Source organism: Neodiprion pinetum, chromosome 3 (genome assembly GCF_021155775.2).
Source record: "Neodiprion pinetum isolate iyNeoPine1 chromosome 3, iyNeoPine1.2, whole genome shotgun sequence".
NCBI lineage: Eukaryota > Metazoa > Arthropoda > Insecta > Hymenoptera > Diprionidae > Neodiprion > Neodiprion pinetum.
This window is the reverse complement of record NC_060234.1, coordinates 41898854-41917863: the sequence shown is the minus strand read 5'-3', so window position 1 is coordinate 41917863 and position 19010 is coordinate 41898854. Positions and strand designations below refer to the sequence as shown.

Sequence of the window (19010 nt, the reverse complement as noted above, 5' to 3'; positions counted from 1 at the left end):
TCCGACAAACCTGTCCTGCCCGTGGCGTGTATACGGAGATGATGCGCCATAGGTGGATGGAGTTTCGGGTGGATTGCGGGTAGAAAATAAATCGGCAAACTTGAAGCATGCCGACCGGCAATTACCGAGCAAGTGTCGAGGAACCCCTTTTATATTAATAGTCACTCTATAGCATGACGGGGGAGTGACGAGGAGCGAGGGATCGTGGGGGCAGGCGGGGGTCCTCAAAATGATAGATAGATGAACACATAAACGCGTATACAGAGAAGAGATGAGATGGTGACGGTGGTGGAGGTGGAGCTGGATGCTGCGGTGGAGGAGGTGGAAGGACGGGATACTGGATCGACGAGGCCCCCAGCTCTGCAGTAGTTTCAGATTCAGTTCGCGATGGAGACTACAGACCACATTATCTAGAGGTGATCTCTACCCGTAAACCGCGACGCATTAAACAGGCCCGTGGTTAACCGATAGCCCCGTGTCCACGGTGCGCGAGAAATTTTTCAAAAATATAAAGTGCGCGGCAAATTCATCCCTGCAACATACAACCGCTGCACACTGAGCGTTCGCTCCTCTCCGCGTTGTGCGGACAACAGTGTGAAGGACCGCGGAACGCTCTCCGGTACTTCCTGTGTAGCCACAGAAGTCTACAGTACCGATTCCTTCCCGCGCATCTCGTATATTTGAATGTTATACCTTGCCCTTTCATTACTCTAAAATCGGATGAGATGAGCTCGGTCGACGGTAGGCGACGCGGTATTGCAGTCCGGATGCTGGTCAATTCGATCGTTTCATTTACTCATTGATCGGACGTGATTGGCTGATTTGCCCGGAGGCTTCGCAAGATATTACAACCAAATTCAATCAGCTGTAAAACTCACTCCTACTTGCCCTATAGGTATATCTATAACTATCGATCGCCATTAACACAGATGCACACTTCACCCCCTGATATACGAAAATATACTCACATCGTCCAACTTGCTTCGTGGAAAAATCTCAGATCATCAAGCTCGATCATGCGTCACAGCAAATCGATACGCAAAGACTGAATATTATAAAAAATCCAGTTTCTTAACAAAAATGGAACTCCAGTTCTGAGTTATATACAGCGTAAAATTGAAAAAGAACAGTCGAGCCCCTGGCGGATTCCTTCTCACTGAAATTGAACTGAAGTTATGCTTAGATTTCACGGTGTAGTTAAGAATTTTTTACACTGTATTTTTACTGTAATTGCATCAAAACCATATCAAAGTTCCATCGAAAAATCAAAATCACTGAAATAAAATTTTTCTATGTACAATGAAAAGTATATGTTCATTTTTAATTACTCTTTATTGATAATTTAAAGCAAGATGAAAAAAAAAAAACGATAAGACTTCAACTTAGGCTCCCAGCTTGCCAGTCGCCGACCTTACCCACTGCACCACGCTCCCTTACTCGCCAGGTAACAAATGTCAGAGGTGTATTTAGTGCGAAAGAGGGTCTACCGAATTTTTTTTTTTCAAAACTAAAGCTTTTCAAATAAGAGTGGATTTTCCGGTTGTAAATTAAATAAAGCCGCGGTGAAAAAATTTCACAACTACAGCGAAGAATTAATTGGATTTTGAGTGGATTACCTGGAATGTCACTCCAATATCACTGACTTTAAAATCCGCTGAAAACACACTCTAATGACACCGAATGCGCCAAGGGCACTCGTCCATAGATTAACTAGGATTCCGTATCAATTTACGACGCAAGTATAAGATTTGAATGATGTTTATAAAGAAAATATAAGGTTCATGATAATTTCCTGAAGGTGAACAGAAGGAAAAAGACAAAATCGTAATTTCAGCTATTTTTGTACAAATCTAAGAGAGGACATTTGCTTTCTCTGTATGTGATAAGTAATTTGGTACATATTTAAACAAGCGAACATTGAGTTTCAACTTTGACTGAAGGAAACATCAGCATCAACTGTAAACATATCTTACCACAATCTATTTGATTGGATCTTGCTATTATTTGAGCCTGCAAGCAGGTATTTTTACCGTTTTATTGTAGGAAGCAAAACCGTCTGATCCATTTTACAGATAAACATATTTATCTTGGAGATAAAATTAAGTCCGTGTATCAAATTTCACACACGAAGCACCTACAGAGAGAAAGAGAGTGCAAGAGAGAGAGAGGTGCGAAATAGCTGCATAAAAACTGCTGTACTTCGAAATAAATCAGCAGATACCTTTGGCGTTTCGCGGTGATCGTTTCATCATTCGATAATCATGCGCACGTATTCCCGCCAAGGGCTTCGATGAGCTTTTGTGCGAAAATGTGCACGCGTGGTAACTGACTGCGTGCAGTGCAGATAGAGACAGACGATCCCACTTAACGCTAGACTATACCTGCCAATCATAACGCGTTAAGGAGTACCTATCATAATGTGCCATATTACGCACCGGAGTGTTTCATTGTATAACATCTAATTTAAAAGTCAACTCGCAACTATTCACACTACCCAGCAATTCGTTTATTTATTTATTTTTATTTATTTATTTTTTTTTCAAGAGAGGAGCTTCAATCCGAAATTCGTCAGAGGTTACAACAGGGGCACGAAGATGGTGCGAGAAATTGGAAGAGATTCGTCAACCCTTCCTGGGAACGGTTGACGCCTCGCAGCGCCGAGTGGCTCGCTTCGGTTATTACGTAATGAAATGACGTAAATGTGCAAATACCGACTCTTTGTGGAGGATAAATTGTGCAGTGTTCGACTTATGCATATCGGTTAAACCTAAAACAAAATAAAACGGAAAAACGAATCCGCTCACAGTCGACAACGTCGAAAATCGCATCAAGCCACGTCGCGCATCGACGGTTCTCCGTTATTGCCAGTAGAAGGACGAGGGTGAGGGAAAGGGGATACGGACCGTGGTTTAATTTGACGTGAGAAGTGAAAAAAAAATAGAGATAAAAAATTCATAGTAGTTTATAGACTGGCTTTACGAAAGTTTCGTAAGTTTAAAACACTTTGCGGATGGAAAGCAAAGCTTAAAGTGAGCTGACGAATTACCAGAGCCAAACTAACACCGAAAATAAAACTATAGATGATACATGATACGGTGCAGAAAGTGCGCGTGTTGGGTGTAAAGTGCAATCGTAATTTCGTGTCAAACAGGTAAATCCTCTACTAAAACGAACCACTTGCAACAATATATGAACGTATAGAACAAATATAGCATAGTGTATTCAGTGGATCTAATTACTTTGAGTGAATAGTAGTTAATAAACAATAAAAATTATTCAAATATCGCGTAGCGTAATGTAATGTGATACTGAACGAAATTCTAATTTCTGAATATATAATATTTAAAATTAATCGAAATTGATAAAAATTTTTAGGTATATTTCACATACCTTTATGCATTTATCATTGAAGTTAAACGAGTACGAGTAGAAGAAAAAACAGAGTATATAATAATTGCAAATTTATATCTGATCGGTTGATCAGTTAGTTAATTGACCAAATACAGTTAATAAAAAAAGTGGTTGAAAAACTAAAATCGTATATACGCAGAGGGAAGAAGAGACGGACATGCGCGGCGGTCATGCGGGCTGAACCTAAGAAACAGCGTTCCCCTCTGCAGCACCCAAAAGTGATTCAAATCCTCGAAAGATGAGTACCATCGACTTCGATGACGTGCTCGTGCACGTGGGTGAGAAAGGACGGTACCAAAACATCATGTACTATCTTCTCTGCATACCAGCCACTCTGCCAGCCGCCTTCCTTGCCTTTTCGCAAGTAAGTAACGCGAAAGCTCTTTTCCGATATAGTAGCCGTAAAGCACGCCATTATGGTCTCGATTTCCTGAAATTACATGCTTTTGTCGCATACTTGTCGAGATTTCCAAATACCTAGAATCCATCAATTACTGATGTGTGATATACTTGACGCTGTATTTTGACCGTACTTTTGAGACGTAAGATTGGTTGAATTCTTTGTTTTTTTTTTTTTTTGTTGTTACAGAAAATTTCACCTTGTTATATTTATCGACAGTTTTTTTATTTTCGCTACATCTACTGCTAAATTTTTCTCCACTTTCTACCGCACCAGTGTTATAATGTAAAAATGGAGCACTGAGTTCTGTAAATTGCTGAGAAAAGTGTAACAGGTAGGAAAAAGTGTTAAAAGATATTTGAACATAATCATTGACAAATACAATCGAATAAACAGGCTTAAGAAGTTCTTGAAAAGAATCTAACGCAAGCTATCGTACAGAAATCTGTCAGAAGTGCGACGTTCAACGAAATGCACGATACTCACGAAGCTTCGTGGTTGTCTTCGACAACGATTCATTGTTCCGTTTCACCTCATTCGTTTAATTAAGTAAAATTCAACAGTTTGCGGGAAAAACGACGGACAGAAGCTGATATGTGTTCCTTACGATTCCTCGATTGTCCAGGTGTTCGTGAGCGCGTCGCCGGAGCATTGGTGCCGCATCCCGGAGCTGGAAAACTCGAATTTGACGCTGGACCAAAGGAAGGCATTGTCGTTACCCTACACCCCGAAGTCGGACGGCCGGCGCTCGTACTCTCGGTGTTACATGTACGACGTAAATTACACCGCCATTATCGAAGCCTGGTTGCACCAGGAGGTGGCCGCCAACTCATCGAGGACCTCGAGCAACGGCGCGCCCGGGCTTCCACCGGTGGGTAGCACCGATTGGCCCATCAGTAAGTGCCAACACGGGTGGATATACGACAGGAAGGACTACGACAGTACCCTAGTCACAGAGGTAAACTATCTATTGTCTCTCCCTTACTTTATCGCTCGAGAGTTCATGTCTTGCACGCTCAGAAAGATGGGATAGATGCACCAGTTTTGGTCACGTTGGAGATAGTTGTGGCCAAAAATTCTGACGCTGTGTACACAAATGATACGCAGACGCTTTGATCTGTGTAAACAATCATTTTTAAGCAATAAAGTGTACTTACCGAGTATTGAAGACTTGTGGCCAAAACTTGTTCAAAGTCGGATTTTAACCATGAATCGAGTCGTTCAATAGATTAAACGTCAAAAAATGGTCCATCTATTCGACTCTTGCTTGGAAAACAATCTTCCTCGCTATTTTGCCAACTAGTATAAACCATGAGCCATTAGGGTCTGAACCGTCCGTGTCATTATCATGCAGTTCCAGTCTTAACCAGCGCTGAGCATCATCATAGTCCAACTCCCAGCTAGGTTGGGGCAGGTTATATCAGGTTAGTTTTTGAGAAGGCGGTATTGATTTTGGGTTACAAATTTCGGAGGTATCGTCAGGCGAATCAGCGTTTCATCATTGTCACTGGAATACTCGGATTCGACCCTTCAGACTTACAATCTCCATTGCGACACTTTAGAGGCCCGATTTACCAGATCATTACTCGAGCATTTGATTTCACTGTGAAGTTGAGGAGATATCAATCTTGTTATCGATTTTCATGACATTGGTAAAGATAACGATAACTTTGAAATTTATAAATGACTACGTAGTCGTTCCCCCTTCTTCGCTAAAGAGGCGCAACCGTTACGCGTGCAAAGGATGAACGAAGTGGGGTGGGTTTCGGTCGAAGGTCACGGTGACGAAGGTTGAGGTTGAGGTGGTTTCTCACAGAGTCTTGCAGCCGGTACCAGTGCTGGAGGGTACATGTATTGTGACACACAACGCGGTATGAAGGGGCGGCAGCAGCGGTTCCTGGTCGTTGCCCGGCATGAGCGTGCAAACGCATGCCAGCGTTGTCAGCATAGTTCGAATCGTGTGTACCGAACGTGAATTCCACGTGTGTAGATACAAGCTGAGTATTGCGAACGTGGATCAGCATAGTACGCGTGCATTTGTACTCGGCAGGCATGTATGGATATAACGTACGCTGCAAATATGACAAGACCGAATTTGCATAATTAGGCCAGCTCATTTCTACATAAATTTCTGTGGACTCCGTGCAGCGACGCACGCGAGAAGCGTCGCTCTTTCTCGTCCTAATCACACGCTTCGAAGAACATGACTCCGGAGCTCCCGCCGAGCTTTCACACCTTTTATAAAATGCGGGTGTCGCAGCGGTTAGTGTAGTAGTTGTTTGTTAATTAAAAAATTGTATCCTCACATGCACTATGATACTCGAAAGTAGGGAACTCATTGCCAGAGTGTCCATTGAAATCTGTTAGACTAGTCAGCATTTCTCATCCCCATTGGTCTGTACCTGTCTCTGTTTGGCCACCGGCAAGTATGGCTGTAATAAAACTACTAGATTGCTATTTCACCGCAGAAATTGAAACTTCTCCGTGATAGTTACTTAAAAAGTAATTCCAGATTTGTTATTCGAAGAATGTAAAAAATGCGAACCCTTAGAGTGTTTAAGACTGAAAAAAAGGATCGATCGTGGTGTTAGTGAGATATTTGTTGAATCTTGTACGTTTTTTGTTTTAATCAATCGCTCGGTGAATGTATAAACTGTTTATAATAATATGATATCATAGTCCACGGAAGCGAGTTAACACCTAAATGCGATCGGTGAATCGTTTTCACAATGAACATTTTATCTTTCCGATATTTTATCCTGCCAATATCTTTACCAAATCAAAAACCATTACGCCTGTGTCTTCAAAAAACAACATAGAGTTAAATAGATTGGTGAAAATTCTCTTTCAAGTCTTTACTTCTTGCTTGTTTCAATGTTTTTCACTTTCCTTCGTGATCCATCATGGTTATAGGTACATGCATGAGCGAAAATCGGGTTTGGCAAAAGGTGAAAGAGCGACTGATAGATTGCAGCTCTGGTGGCGTCAGCAATTGCCGTCCAATTTACCCCCGCTTCCTGTCACGTGACGCCAAACACGCATCCAAGCCTTCAACTAGCAAGCGGTGGTCGCTGAGCGGTTCCACTGGCTACGCGATTACTATTCTCACTCGCCGGATTTATTACCAGTGGCAAAGCCACCCGCGAGAGGATCCCAATCCCTCTCCACCCTCCCTCCTTTCCTTTCCCACACCCCTAATCTCCCTTCCATCCTTCGTCCACGGGGTGTTTCTCGGTACTAAAAATTGAAAACAAAAAAAGTTTCTCGGCATCCTGTGCAGTTTGAATATTCAAAAAAGTATCATTTTTCTTGTCATACGATGACAAGAAAACGTTTCTAATCATCCAAAGTCCGAAATTGATGTTTCGTGCATGCATTCTGGGTCTGACGAATTTAATTAATAAACTCGAAGTTTATTTTCTCATAATAGAACATTTATACCGTTCAATTGGTAGATAATTCATTTTTGTTTTTTATTGGTCTCTCCAAGATGGGAATATTTTTGATTTGTTTTTGAGCAACCCGCGACGCTCGTAAAGCAGCTACGATTGACCAGAACACTTTTGACGTCAATACATTTACGCAGCGCCATCTTTCGTATCGTGCTTTAGTCGATTCTACATAAATTCTAGACAAGAACAATACATTTGGAGTGTATAATTAATTAAAAATTTCTATTCCTGTCCACCGTCGATTACGAATAATTATCCTAAACTCAAACCACACTTGTCCTAATCCATATTTCCGCTAGATGGCGCCTTCCAGTATGTTGGATCTCGCTAAGAGTAGATGGCGCTGTGATCACGTGTGTTTGTAAGACGTATATATGCACGTATGCATGCACATGTATCACACACTTCCGCGATTACTCACACAGAGACACGATGTGCGAGGTGCAACGTGGACATAAGGAAGAGTTGTCGGGTTAGTCGCATAAGATGCGCCAGGGAGTTTGCCGCAAGGACGGAACCGCGGAGTATGGTGTCGGGGTCTAACCGGAAACGGACGTTTCCTAAATTGTGATTGACCGATCGAGGCCAAACGGATATGGCTTCTCGACGCGTATAAACTGTTTACCGCGAATACTTGCGGTGTGGGAGAGCTCGAGGATATATTCATGCCCGTGTAACCACGCGTACCTACGCCACACTCATACACGATAACTTAGCTCTGCCCCGATACCACATCGCACGCCTAATGCCAATGCTAATGCATAGAGGTGTGTATTTCATCGTGCACATGTTCGGTTTGCGCACATGAACACAACTTACGTCGGGCCATAGGCAAATACACCCATGATGACCACGACCTCCAGTAACGCGTATCGCATCATGGAAGTGTAGATGAAAAAGAACAGTTCGTTAGTCGGAAGTTCCTTTCGATCGTTCTTCCATTTTTTAAACATTTGCTCTGCCAAGTGGAAGGTCACTAGTCGCTCTTCTCCTTTTTCTCATTCGTGGATCCCAAGTCCCGGGCAAGAGATTTTCCCCGGACACTGCTCGAAAGACTAGACAAGAAACTCGACGACATTTCTGATGAAGAATTTCACAAAATTGAATTTAATGTTCCAAACTTTGTAAAGTGGGAACATGAACGTCATTGATTAAAACCCACAATAGTACAGAGCTATCCAAGTGAAACAATTTATTGAGTCAGAAGCGATTCGATGAATCCAAAGATTTCTGTGACATCGTTGAAGATTAAGAAATTTGGGAAAGGAAACAATGCGCAAAACAGACACTGATCTCACACCTCTTCTGTTATGTGCTCTAAGCTGGGGAGAAAATTAGACGATCAGCCACGTGCTGAACCGTCAGAGGCAGAAGACAACGACCGATGAGTTGGACATTCAAAGCAATTCTAAGAGCCCCCCCACAAGGCGTAAAACTGGGACTAATAAATTTCAACGCCGGAAGTATGACAACGCAACGTAGCCCACGTTCTTTGATTCAAGGCGTTTTAAGACGTTGTTTTCGTCCCTGGACCAGTACATTTTACAAATCCTTGACGATCATCTACTCTGCGACGTCGATACTCTGCGGGTGTAGGGCACATGCATATTTTTCATCTAAGGCTGGCATGAAATTAATGCAAATAGAACACTGAGAAGTTAGCTTTGTTGAAAAAGCAATGTTCCAGTTCACCTCAAATTACACAGACTTTTGACACCAGTTTGTGGTCAAATTTGAGCACATGGATGTTTGATATCAAATGAAATAAGCTCTACTAAAACCGCTTCCGAAACCCGTGAGACTTAAACGACTCTGTAACAAATCGTTGTCCACATCATGTCGGAACGCCAGAGGTATAGCAATTTCGTTTACCATGTTTGTATTGGTAAAAGGTCTATCCCGAAATCTGCATTACGTTCACTGGCAGCCATATTGAAATCATTCATAGGAGTACAAGACAATTTATCATTCCAAGAAAAGTTAATATTGGTAAAAAAAAAAAAAAAGTATAAGAGCCATAAAGTCAAAGTCGAAACGAAAGATAGAAACTAGGCAATGAAAATGACGAAAGACAAAAAGTGGAAACATAGGAAAACGGAAATTCGATGGTAAATCCAGGGCGGATTCAAATCGCGAGACACAAACGACGGATGAACGCATGTGGACCGTCGGACGGATGAATGGATGGATGGATGGACGGACGGACGGACGGACGGATGGACGTACGAGTAGCGCGCAGCTTAATAGACCAAGCAGCCACGGGGGAGCACGCTCCTCCTGTCAGCCGAGGGTGATGGACACCTCTCCCTGTGGGAGCCACCCACACAAGCTAACGTCAACGTCAACGGCGACGACGACGACGACGACGACGACGGCGGCGGCAGCTCGGCTGCGACGACGCTGATGACGACAATGATACTTCCAGGTACGTGACGCGCGTGCAACTTACTGCCTCACGGACTTTATCGACTTCTGGACCTGACGACGAAGTCGACGATCAGGATTTTCACTCATCCTCCTTCTGCTAAGGTGTTGAGAACCTCGGTTGAGAATAAGACAGAAAAAGAGAAAATTTGGTGGTTTCGTCACACCACTTATAATTTGGTGAATGTCTTGTGCTCATATTCTCGAAAGAAATTAGAAAAGTTGGGGTAATATTCGACTCACCTAGTATGAGGCGCATGGAATAATCTTAAGGATTTTGATTGATGGTATAAAGCAATTAACCGATATAACTTGTCTGGTTACCAATGAATAATGATTGTAACTGTTGACAAAAGGCTCCAAGTAATTCGGATAATAGCCTCCGCGCAATTCGATGAGTTTATTAAAAACTGAATACAGAATTGGCCACTGTTACAAATCGTTGCAAAAAATCGTTTCAAAGTCGTCAATAATTTCTCACCGCCTCTATAAATAGCCTCACAACTATCATAAATCAATTTCATTTTCGTTTAATCCAATGGTTCTCAGGCAAAAAATCGACAAATCCCGGTCGAGGGGTGTTTTATGATCAGAACAAAAAACAAAACCGATACATATGTTTGAAAATTTGGAGATTAATCCGTTCATAGCTATTATCGTTTGTTGTCGCAGCCCGATGCTGTGTGTGCCTACCATAAGTATACCTTACTATATCCGTAATGATTCACGTATGACGTAGGGTAATAGGTGTACGTGTACATTGTACATACACGTGTCTATAATGTGGAGGTTAAAACACGCTGAGAACGCTTTACATACGTTCAACTTTGCTCCGCCCGAGCAGAGATCACAACCAACTGGTGTGTGGGAGGCTGGAACCACGCGTTCACGCACGCCTGACCCTCAATCTCTCCTCCGACGATATCCTCCGGACATACACCGCAATCATCGTCAGTTCCTGCCAAACTTTAGATCTACCAGCTACCTATACCTTAATGATATACACGGTCACCGTGTACATGCAATACAACAATTAGAAGCTCTAGCAGTGTTGTTTGCTCACACTGATCGTGAGAGAAGAAAATGACGACGCATGGTTGTGTAGGCACTCAATCCTGATTTATAGTGCGACTTAACCAAAATATAGTACTTTTCACCCCTTTTAGGTAAAAATCATTGTCAGGCTGACGTTTCTAATTACTTATGTTGACCTGAGATAATAGAATATGAAGATAATTTCCATCACATTTTTCTATCTATCCGTTCTTTTTACACTGCGCAATACCGAATACACAGAATTTCTGGCTAATAGGGTTCAGGATAAAATGACAAAAGGTTACTGTGGTCTTGCGAAAGTTGAGTCAGCTACTTGGTAGTCGTCGGTGAATCCCAGCTGCTTAAAGGTCTGAACAGGAAGTGTGGTGAAAAATAAATTAAAGCAGCGTAGGTGTACTGAGAAACGTGATGCATTTCTCTATAGCAACAATTAGGAGCTACTTACCTCCGGTGGCAATTGTTGTGTCACGTCGCGGTTTCTCTCCGAGATGAGTAAGAATGAATCTTGTATAGGGTGCAGATTCCATGTTTGATTTGGTTGAAATTTTTTTATCGAATATACCGTATATGTTCACATAGCTAGACCTGGTATGCGACAACGGCTGGTGGCCCTCAACGTCCACAACGTTTTTCTACGTTGGAAGCCTATTTGGGAATGTCGTTTTTGGATGGATCGCGGACAAGTGGGGTCGACGAACAGCCTTCTTTGCCATACTTTTTCTCGAGGTGATAATATCCATCGCAACGAGCTTCAGCCCTAACTACGTCATTTACACAGCCTTGAGAACCGTCAATGGCCTCTTTTTTCCAGCTATTTACCAAATACCATTTATTCTAGGTACGTTATTCTGTTGATTATTTTAATTCTGCGATCTTTTTATCCATGTCATGAGTTTTTTTTCTCAAGATAGAAAATGTGCAATTTTTAAAAAACGATAAATTTCGATTTCAGCCCTTGAATTAATGGGACCAAGATACAGAACCTTTGCTGGGATGGTAATCTGCATGTTCTTCGCAACGGCGATGTCTTTGCTGGCCTTGCTTGTGAGTATGAATACCTTTCTTATCGATTGGTCAATAGTTAATACTCTGAAAAAGGAATACTGGAATTAGATATGGGGTTCAATTGATTGAATTAGTAAACTTCCGAGTATTCTCTAGGGTTACCTCCTGAGGCATTGGTACGCCTTGTCTCTGGCCACTTCGGTTCCCTTCGTCCTCCTCTTCAGCTACTACTGGATAATCCCAGAGTCCCCGCGCTGGCTGCTGAGCAAAAATCGTATCGATGAAGCAGAGGTAATAGTTCAACGGATGGCCAAGGTCAACGGAAAGACAGTCCCGTCAAATTTCCTGAGAAAGATGGAGGTGAGAGTCGACGAAAACCTTACCGTGCTCGGGATATGAAGACAATTCGTGCTGATTTTAATCTCATAAATTTCAATGTGTTCCAGATGGATATATTGAAAAAGCAGGGTATATCCTGCAACGGAAGGAACTTCGGCGGTGCGGAAAACAGACCACCGCCACCTTCCGCGACTCCGATGGATTTGATCAGAAATCCAAACATAAGAAAAAAGTTCTTCATCCTCGCTTTCGACTGGGTGGCGAACGCCGTCGTCTACAACGGCCTCTCGTACAACACTACCAACCTAGGGGTATCTGACTATTTGGCCTTTTTTATCGGTAGGTCAGGTTTATTTTAAATAGACTTGGGTTTACCAAGCGAATATCCTATACGAGGATTGAATGAACTTGTTTGGGTGTACTTGAATAAATATTGTGAATTAATTTCCTCAGGAGGCATTGTCGAGATACCATCATACGTCATTACCTGGTACGCAATGGACAGGTTAGGCAGACGCTGGGTTCTCTGCTTGACGATGCTACTCGGAGGCGTCGCATGTGTGTCCTGCATGTTCGTCCCGGAAGGTAAGGAACTTTAAAATTTCTCGACGAACAGAGTGACTGGAAATGTCAAACTTTACCAAATTATTCTCAGACGCAGTCTGGGTAACCGTGTCTTTGGCGATGGTCGGAAAATTTGGAATAGCCGCGTCCTTCGCAGTCTTCTACGTATTCGTGGGGGAGCTTTTACCAACGGTACTGAGATCGCAGGCAATGGGAATCGCATCGTTCATCGCCGGGATCGGCCTGCTAACTTTTCCTTACATAGTACACTTGGCGGTCTACTCAAGGGTGCTACCGCTGATAGTGATGGGCTCTTTGAGTGTCGCCGGAGCTCTGACCTCAGTTTTCCTCCCAGAGACCCTCAACATTCATTTACCGCAAACGATCGAAGAGGGCGAGCTATTTGGCGCAGATTTCAAGCTCTGGTCTTGCCCGACGAGTGCATCGTAAGCTCGAAATCCGTTTCTATTGGTCCTGCTCTTTTCGATGAGTTACATAGTGACTTTCAAATTTTAGAAAAAAAACCGAAACCGACAAAACAACGGAAGTGCCAGTGAGGTACTTGGTGAACGGCCGACCGGGCAGTCAGACGACAGGCGACGTTCAGGATATTCCCGATGCTGCCAGGATCACTCTACCACTTCCCGAGGGCAATCTGGAGAATGCGGAATCTCGAGAATCTGGAACAGACTTAACCTGGGGCGACGAAAAGGTCTGAGCACTAGGTTCTCGCGCAGAATTCCTGTGCTAAGGACCCAGCAGCTTGCACTTCGAGATTCAACTCACCGGAATGAAGAAAGTGGTCAAAAAAATGACCCGGTTTCCCGACAGATAACTTGTAACGACTTTGTATTATATCGCTGTAGGCACACATTGTATTTATTTTTCCATTTAATATATCGTCTTTCGTTTCTAAGAAACACTTCTGTCATGTCGATAAGTAAGTATGTGAATTACGTATAATCTGCGCTCAATCCAAAGCCTTTCCCAGTTCCAATCTCCTGACATTTGAATTCACTCGGAAAATTGGAGTTGGAATACTGGTTCGATGGTCCAAAGAAAAAAAAAAAAAATGATTTTCATCAAATTTCAGCCTCAGTCGAGCAGAAAGGATCAATGAAGTACTCGATGCGTTGTCTTGAAGTGGATTTCATTTTTAGAGAGCAAATGTATTGTGGAATAGCCCGATTCGGGAGGTTGGATCGAGGAACCGTTGTCAAGGAGAAGAAGAGCATTGTTTTTGTTTGTTTTGTAGATCTGGTAATTTACACGACAGACCATCTTATCTCGCCCTCGATCACCGTCTCTTTAAAAAAATTCTCGTTTTTCGAAGCATTCGTCAGAAATACAGCCAGCCATCTCCTCTTGAAGCATCAACGGTTCTACGATGCGTGAAATTGTCCATATCCAGGCGGGCCAGTGTGGTAACCAGATTGGCGCGAAGGTCAGTTTCATGTAGGGTCATATAGGGTCAGAGGGTCCGTACACTGTCATTAAGATAACCAACGGACCATCGACCTTCGCTGAACGTTAACTAATTTCTCATGAATGTGAAGCACATATTTAAATTAGTGACAGTTTAGCCCTGCGAGTAAATACCCTGTTATCCCTTTTCAAAGTACATATGTACGTAATACCTTACGTATCAACTTTCAAGCCTTTTGGAATTCTAAGGAACAACATTACTAAAATCTTCGCATATTGCAGTTTTGGGAGGTGATCTCAGACGAGCACGGCATCGACCCGACAGGCGAGTACCATGGAGACTCTGATCTTCAGCTGGAAAGGATCAACGTCTACTATAACGAAGCAACGGGACCGAAATACGTACCCAGAGCAATCCTGGTAGACTTGGAGCCGGGAACAATGGATTCAGTGCGGTCAGGTCCTTTTGGGCAGATGTTTCGTCCAGACAATTTTGTCTTCGGCCAAAGCGGCGCTGGAAACAACTGGGCGAAAGGGCACTATACCGAGGGTGCAGAGCTGGTCGACTCGGTCTTGGACGTGGTGAGAAAGGAGGCCGAGAACTGCGACTGTCTTCAGGGCTTCCAGCTAACCCATTCGCTCGGTGGCGGTACCGGATCCGGTATGGGAACGCTGCTGATATCCAAGATCCGTGAGGAGTATCCTGACAGGATAATGACGACATTCTCCGTGGTCCCGTCGCCCAAGGTGTCCGACACCGTCGTTGAGCCCTACAATGCGACTCTATCCGTTCATCAGCTGGTCGAAAACACTGACCAGACTTACTGTATCGATAACGAGGCCCTTTACGATATCTGCTTCCGAACCCTGAAGCTCACCACTCCGACTTACGGTGACCTGAACCACCTCGTGTCTGCAACAATGTCCGGCGTAACGACGTGCCTCAGATTTCCCGGACAGCTCAACGCTGATCTACGGAAGCTTGCCGTGAACATGGTACCGTTTCCAAGGCTCCATTTCTTCATGCCAGGATTTGCGCCGCTTACATCGCGCGGTAGTCAGCAGTACCGAGCTTTGTCGGTTCCGGAACTGACCCAGCAGATGTTTGACGCTAAGAATATGATGGCCGCATGCGATCCCAGACATGGTCGTTATTTGACTGTTGCTGCGGTTTTTCGCGGCAGGATGTCGATGAAGGAAGTCGACGAGCAAATGCTGAACATCCAGAACAAGAACAGCGCGTACTTTGTGGAATGGATTCCCAACAATGTGAAGACTGCTGTCTGCGATATTCCACCTCGCGGTCTTAAGATGGCCGCAACTTTCATCGGGAACTCGACCGCTATTCAGGAACTTTTTAAACGCATTTCTGAACAGTTCACAGCCATGTTCCGGAGGAAAGCTTTTCTACACTGGTATACCGGCGAGGGGATGGACGAGATGGAGTTCACGGAGGCTGAATCCAACATGAATGACTTGGTCTCGGAATACCAGCAATATCAGGAGGCAACGATCGAAGAAGACGGTGAATTTGACGAGGAAGAGGAGAGCGAGGAAAAGTAGGAACCGCCCTAGCACAAACCGCGGAATTCGAACGCCACCTCGTCCAACACCTTTTTGAGATCAATTTTATATTTCGACATGTCTTTATTTCGTTACCATTTTCACTTTTTACCAGAACTTTACTATGCTTATGTACGTGTATTTTCAATTTTTTGAACATATAACCTATAATTGTAGTGAATTCAAAATGTTTTTATTCGTACATTTACATTTTTTTTTAATAAAAAGTTGATTCATATACCTGTAAATTAATTACCACGTGAAGCAACACTGTTTATGGCGACTGACCAATTACGTTTATATCGTACTTGTTAAATCACGACGCAATTGCGGAAAAGTAATTTTACGAACAACACCATTTGATAAATTATGACAATATGAGCCACCGACCATTTTAGGCCAGATTTCCGAGTGTACCTCTTATGTGACGCAAGAAATTTTTATGAGAGTCGATATTTAGTCGCAACGATAAAGGTCGGTGACCTGAAGGTATTAATGACTCAAAAAACTGTTATCAATCCGACATCCATGTGCAGCCTATCAGACAATCAATTTTAGGTACTAATTGACTAAAAAATTGACAATAACTCAACAGTACTTTACGTTTCAATTTTCCAACACGAAAATCTTGTCTCAGAATCGATTTGCAATAGCTTTTTTCCACCATTTCAGCACTCGAAAATTTACAAAAGATATGAAAAACAGTAGAGGGCGTTTGCGTTTGCCACTCGTCGCTCCGCCGTGGCGGTTTTATAACAAGTGGTTGATCATATCGTCGAGCATTCAGCAGTCGCTCGGTGACGTCACAATTTTAGGAATAGCGACCGACAGATTTTCTTCTCCCTTCCGAATTATGCTCTTAGGTGATCATTCATTCATTGTAGACGGGAGTGAATTCGATAGCGTAATAGTTTATACATACCGAATTTATTAGTTTAATTACATTAAAGAAACATACAACTGTAAAGTTATCAAACAGTATTCTTATCAGAATATACGAAAAATTTCGAATATACTCCAATTTTTAATTGTCATTTAGTAACACAGAAGAGAAATAACAATATAATGAAAAAGCTTCTGTATGTTGTAGTAGAAAACAAATTGGCTCTAAGTACACTGCAAACCCGTATGCTGCAGTTTCTTTTAATGGTTTTCAATGCGTTTTTTTTAATGACCACTTTTCAATCTCTTTTTTTCTTAATAAATCTCAATTTGTCGTTAAAGTATTTGCTTAAAAGCGTTCATTTAGAAAGAGACTTATCGACAGTCTATTCTGCTCGTACAACTTTCCGTAAGCTTCAGCTTGCCGTGAGAAAATGACAATCCTTTGTTTAATTTTCCAATAAACTTCGCAATTATTAAACGTCGCGGCCTCATCACCTTTTGACACAAAATTTAACCTCGTTCTTATTTGGCAAACAAAATTCTCCGAGTGAAATAACGCAATGCGGGAGATCGTGCAGATACAAGTTGGGCAATGCGGCAATCAAATAGGTACCAAGGTAAGATCGGTTGAAGCTATGAAGCAATCATGCGGCAAACGAAAATCATCCACCACTTGACCTTGGTAAATTTCCTTCCAAGTTTTGGGAAGTCATTGCTGACGAACATGGCATTGATTCCGAAGGAAAATACCATGGTGAGTCGGACTTGCAGCAGGAACGGATAAACGTCTTCTTTACCGAAGCACAAGGTAAACGAATCCGTTGTCCCCATATTGAACCAGCCATAATTTGACTTTTTCAAAAAACTGTTTCTCTTTCTCCTCATACATCATCTCTCCATTCGCCAGGTGAGCGATTTGTCCCGAGAGTGATACTGGCTGATTTAGATCCTACTTCGCTGAGCTCAGTAAAATCTGGACCTTACGGGAAGCTGTTCAAGCCGGACAACTTCATGGCCGGAAAAGCTAGTGCTGCAAACAACTGGGCCAAAGGTCACTTCACGGAAGGAGCCGAGCTTGCGGATCCTGCCCTGGACATTATTCGTAGAGAAGCCGAAAGCTGCGATCTTCTTCAAGGTAATCAGCGGTTATCAATGATGAGTTAACAAGCGAATCATTATAGATCAATAGTGAAATCAATACTGGAACAGGATTTCAGCTGTTGCACTCTATCGGGGGAGGCACTGGTTCAGGGATGGGGACTTTACTGATGAAGAAAATGCGCGAGGAATATCCGGATCGGGTTATGACCTCCTACTCGATCATACCGTCCCTGAAAATCTCGGACATAGTCGTTGAGCCGTACAACGCGACTCTAACGATGCATAACCTGATCGAACACAGTGACGAGACATTCTGTATGGACAACGAGGCCCTCTACGACATCTGTTCCAACTCGTTGAAACTCGCTGGACCGACCTACAGCGACTTGAATCACCTCGTGTCGACGTGCATGGCGGGTATCACGACGTGCCTGAGGTTTCCTGGCCAACTGAACGCTGACTTGAGGAAAATCGCCATCAATATGGTGCCTTTTCCGAGACTCCACTTCTTTGTACCTGGCTTCGCCCCTTTGACCTCCCGCAGCGCTGCACCGTTTCGCGTTATGTCCGTTCCGGAGCTTACCCAGCAAATGTTCGACGCCAAGTGCATGATGGCAGCCTGCGACCCCACCAAGGGTCGTTTTCTCACCGTGGCAGCCATTTTCAGAGGACTCGTGTCCACCAAGGTTATGAGTCATGAGAGGGCGCTTCGTTATGGAGATTTTTTCACTCCAAAATATTCTTTAAATTCCGACTATTCCATGTTTCAGGTCGTCGACGAGCAAATGCTCAACGTCCAGAATAAAAACAGCAAGTATTTTGTCGAATGGATACCGAACAATATTAAAACTGCAATCTGTGACATTTCACCGCGGGGTTTTAAAGTCGCTGCCACGTCAGTGTCAAATACCACATCCATGCAAGAACTGTTCAAAAGGATCACTGCTCAATTCAACGCGATGTATAGAAGAAAGGCTTACCTTCACTGGTACACTACTGAGGGTATGGACGAGAATGACTTCACTAATGCTCTAAAAAACGTGCAAGATTTGATATCAGAGTATCAGCAGTACCAGGAGGCTGAACCTGATAAGGATATCATCGTAGACGACGATCAAGAAGAGGACCATGCAGAAGAAAGTGAAATGAAAGAGAAGACTCAAGCAGCGGAAGAAGGTGAAAAGATAGCAGATGATGAGCCAGAAGACGCGGAGAAACGAGAAGAGAGCCAGGCAGGAGAAGCAGGACCAAATCCAGACGAATGAACACGTTCGAACCGATTTTTGTTAGTGTTCAATAATAACGTAATTTCATTTCACTTACTGTAGCAATATCCAGAACTTGATCTGTGAGATTTCGAATTCATAAATTAGAATCCTCAAACT

At 43.1% G+C, this 19010-nt stretch overlaps 3 protein-coding genes across 3 annotated transcripts; all 3 read left to right on the top strand.

The window, feature by feature from the left end:
- The first annotated feature begins 393 nt into the window (after window positions 1-393).
- LOC124214201 (organic cation transporter 1) lies at window positions 394-13672 on the top strand. Its single transcript, XM_046616366.2, has 10 exons — window positions 394-895; window positions 2545-3775; window positions 4437-4769; window positions 11323-11581; window positions 11696-11787; window positions 11905-12108; window positions 12195-12426; window positions 12541-12672; window positions 12743-13097; window positions 13168-13672. The coding sequence occupies exons 2-10, from the start codon at window positions 3650-3652 to the stop codon at window positions 13367-13369; spliced, it is 1935 nt and encodes a 644-aa protein (XP_046472322.1). The 5' UTR covers window positions 394-895; window positions 2545-3649; the 3' UTR covers window positions 13370-13672.
- A 5-nt stretch (window positions 13673-13677) lies between these two features.
- Window positions 13678-15773, top strand: LOC124214202 (tubulin beta chain-like). The gene is made up of 2 exons (XM_046616367.2): window positions 13678-14095; window positions 14359-15773. The coding sequence occupies exons 1-2, from the start codon at window positions 14039-14041 to the stop codon at window positions 15637-15639; spliced, it is 1338 nt and encodes a 445-aa protein (XP_046472323.1). The 5' UTR covers window positions 13678-14038; the 3' UTR covers window positions 15640-15773.
- Window positions 15774-17084: 1311 nt separating this feature from the next.
- LOC124214449 (tubulin beta-1 chain-like) lies at window positions 17085-18890 on the top strand. The gene is made up of 5 exons (XM_069134405.1): window positions 17085-17141; window positions 17224-17332; window positions 17432-17659; window positions 17734-18311; window positions 18396-18890. Exons 1-5 carry the CDS (start codon window positions 17085-17087, stop codon window positions 18888-18890), a joined length of 1467 nt encoding a protein of 488 aa, XP_068990506.1.
- The last annotated feature ends 120 nt before the right edge of the window (window positions 18891-19010 follow it).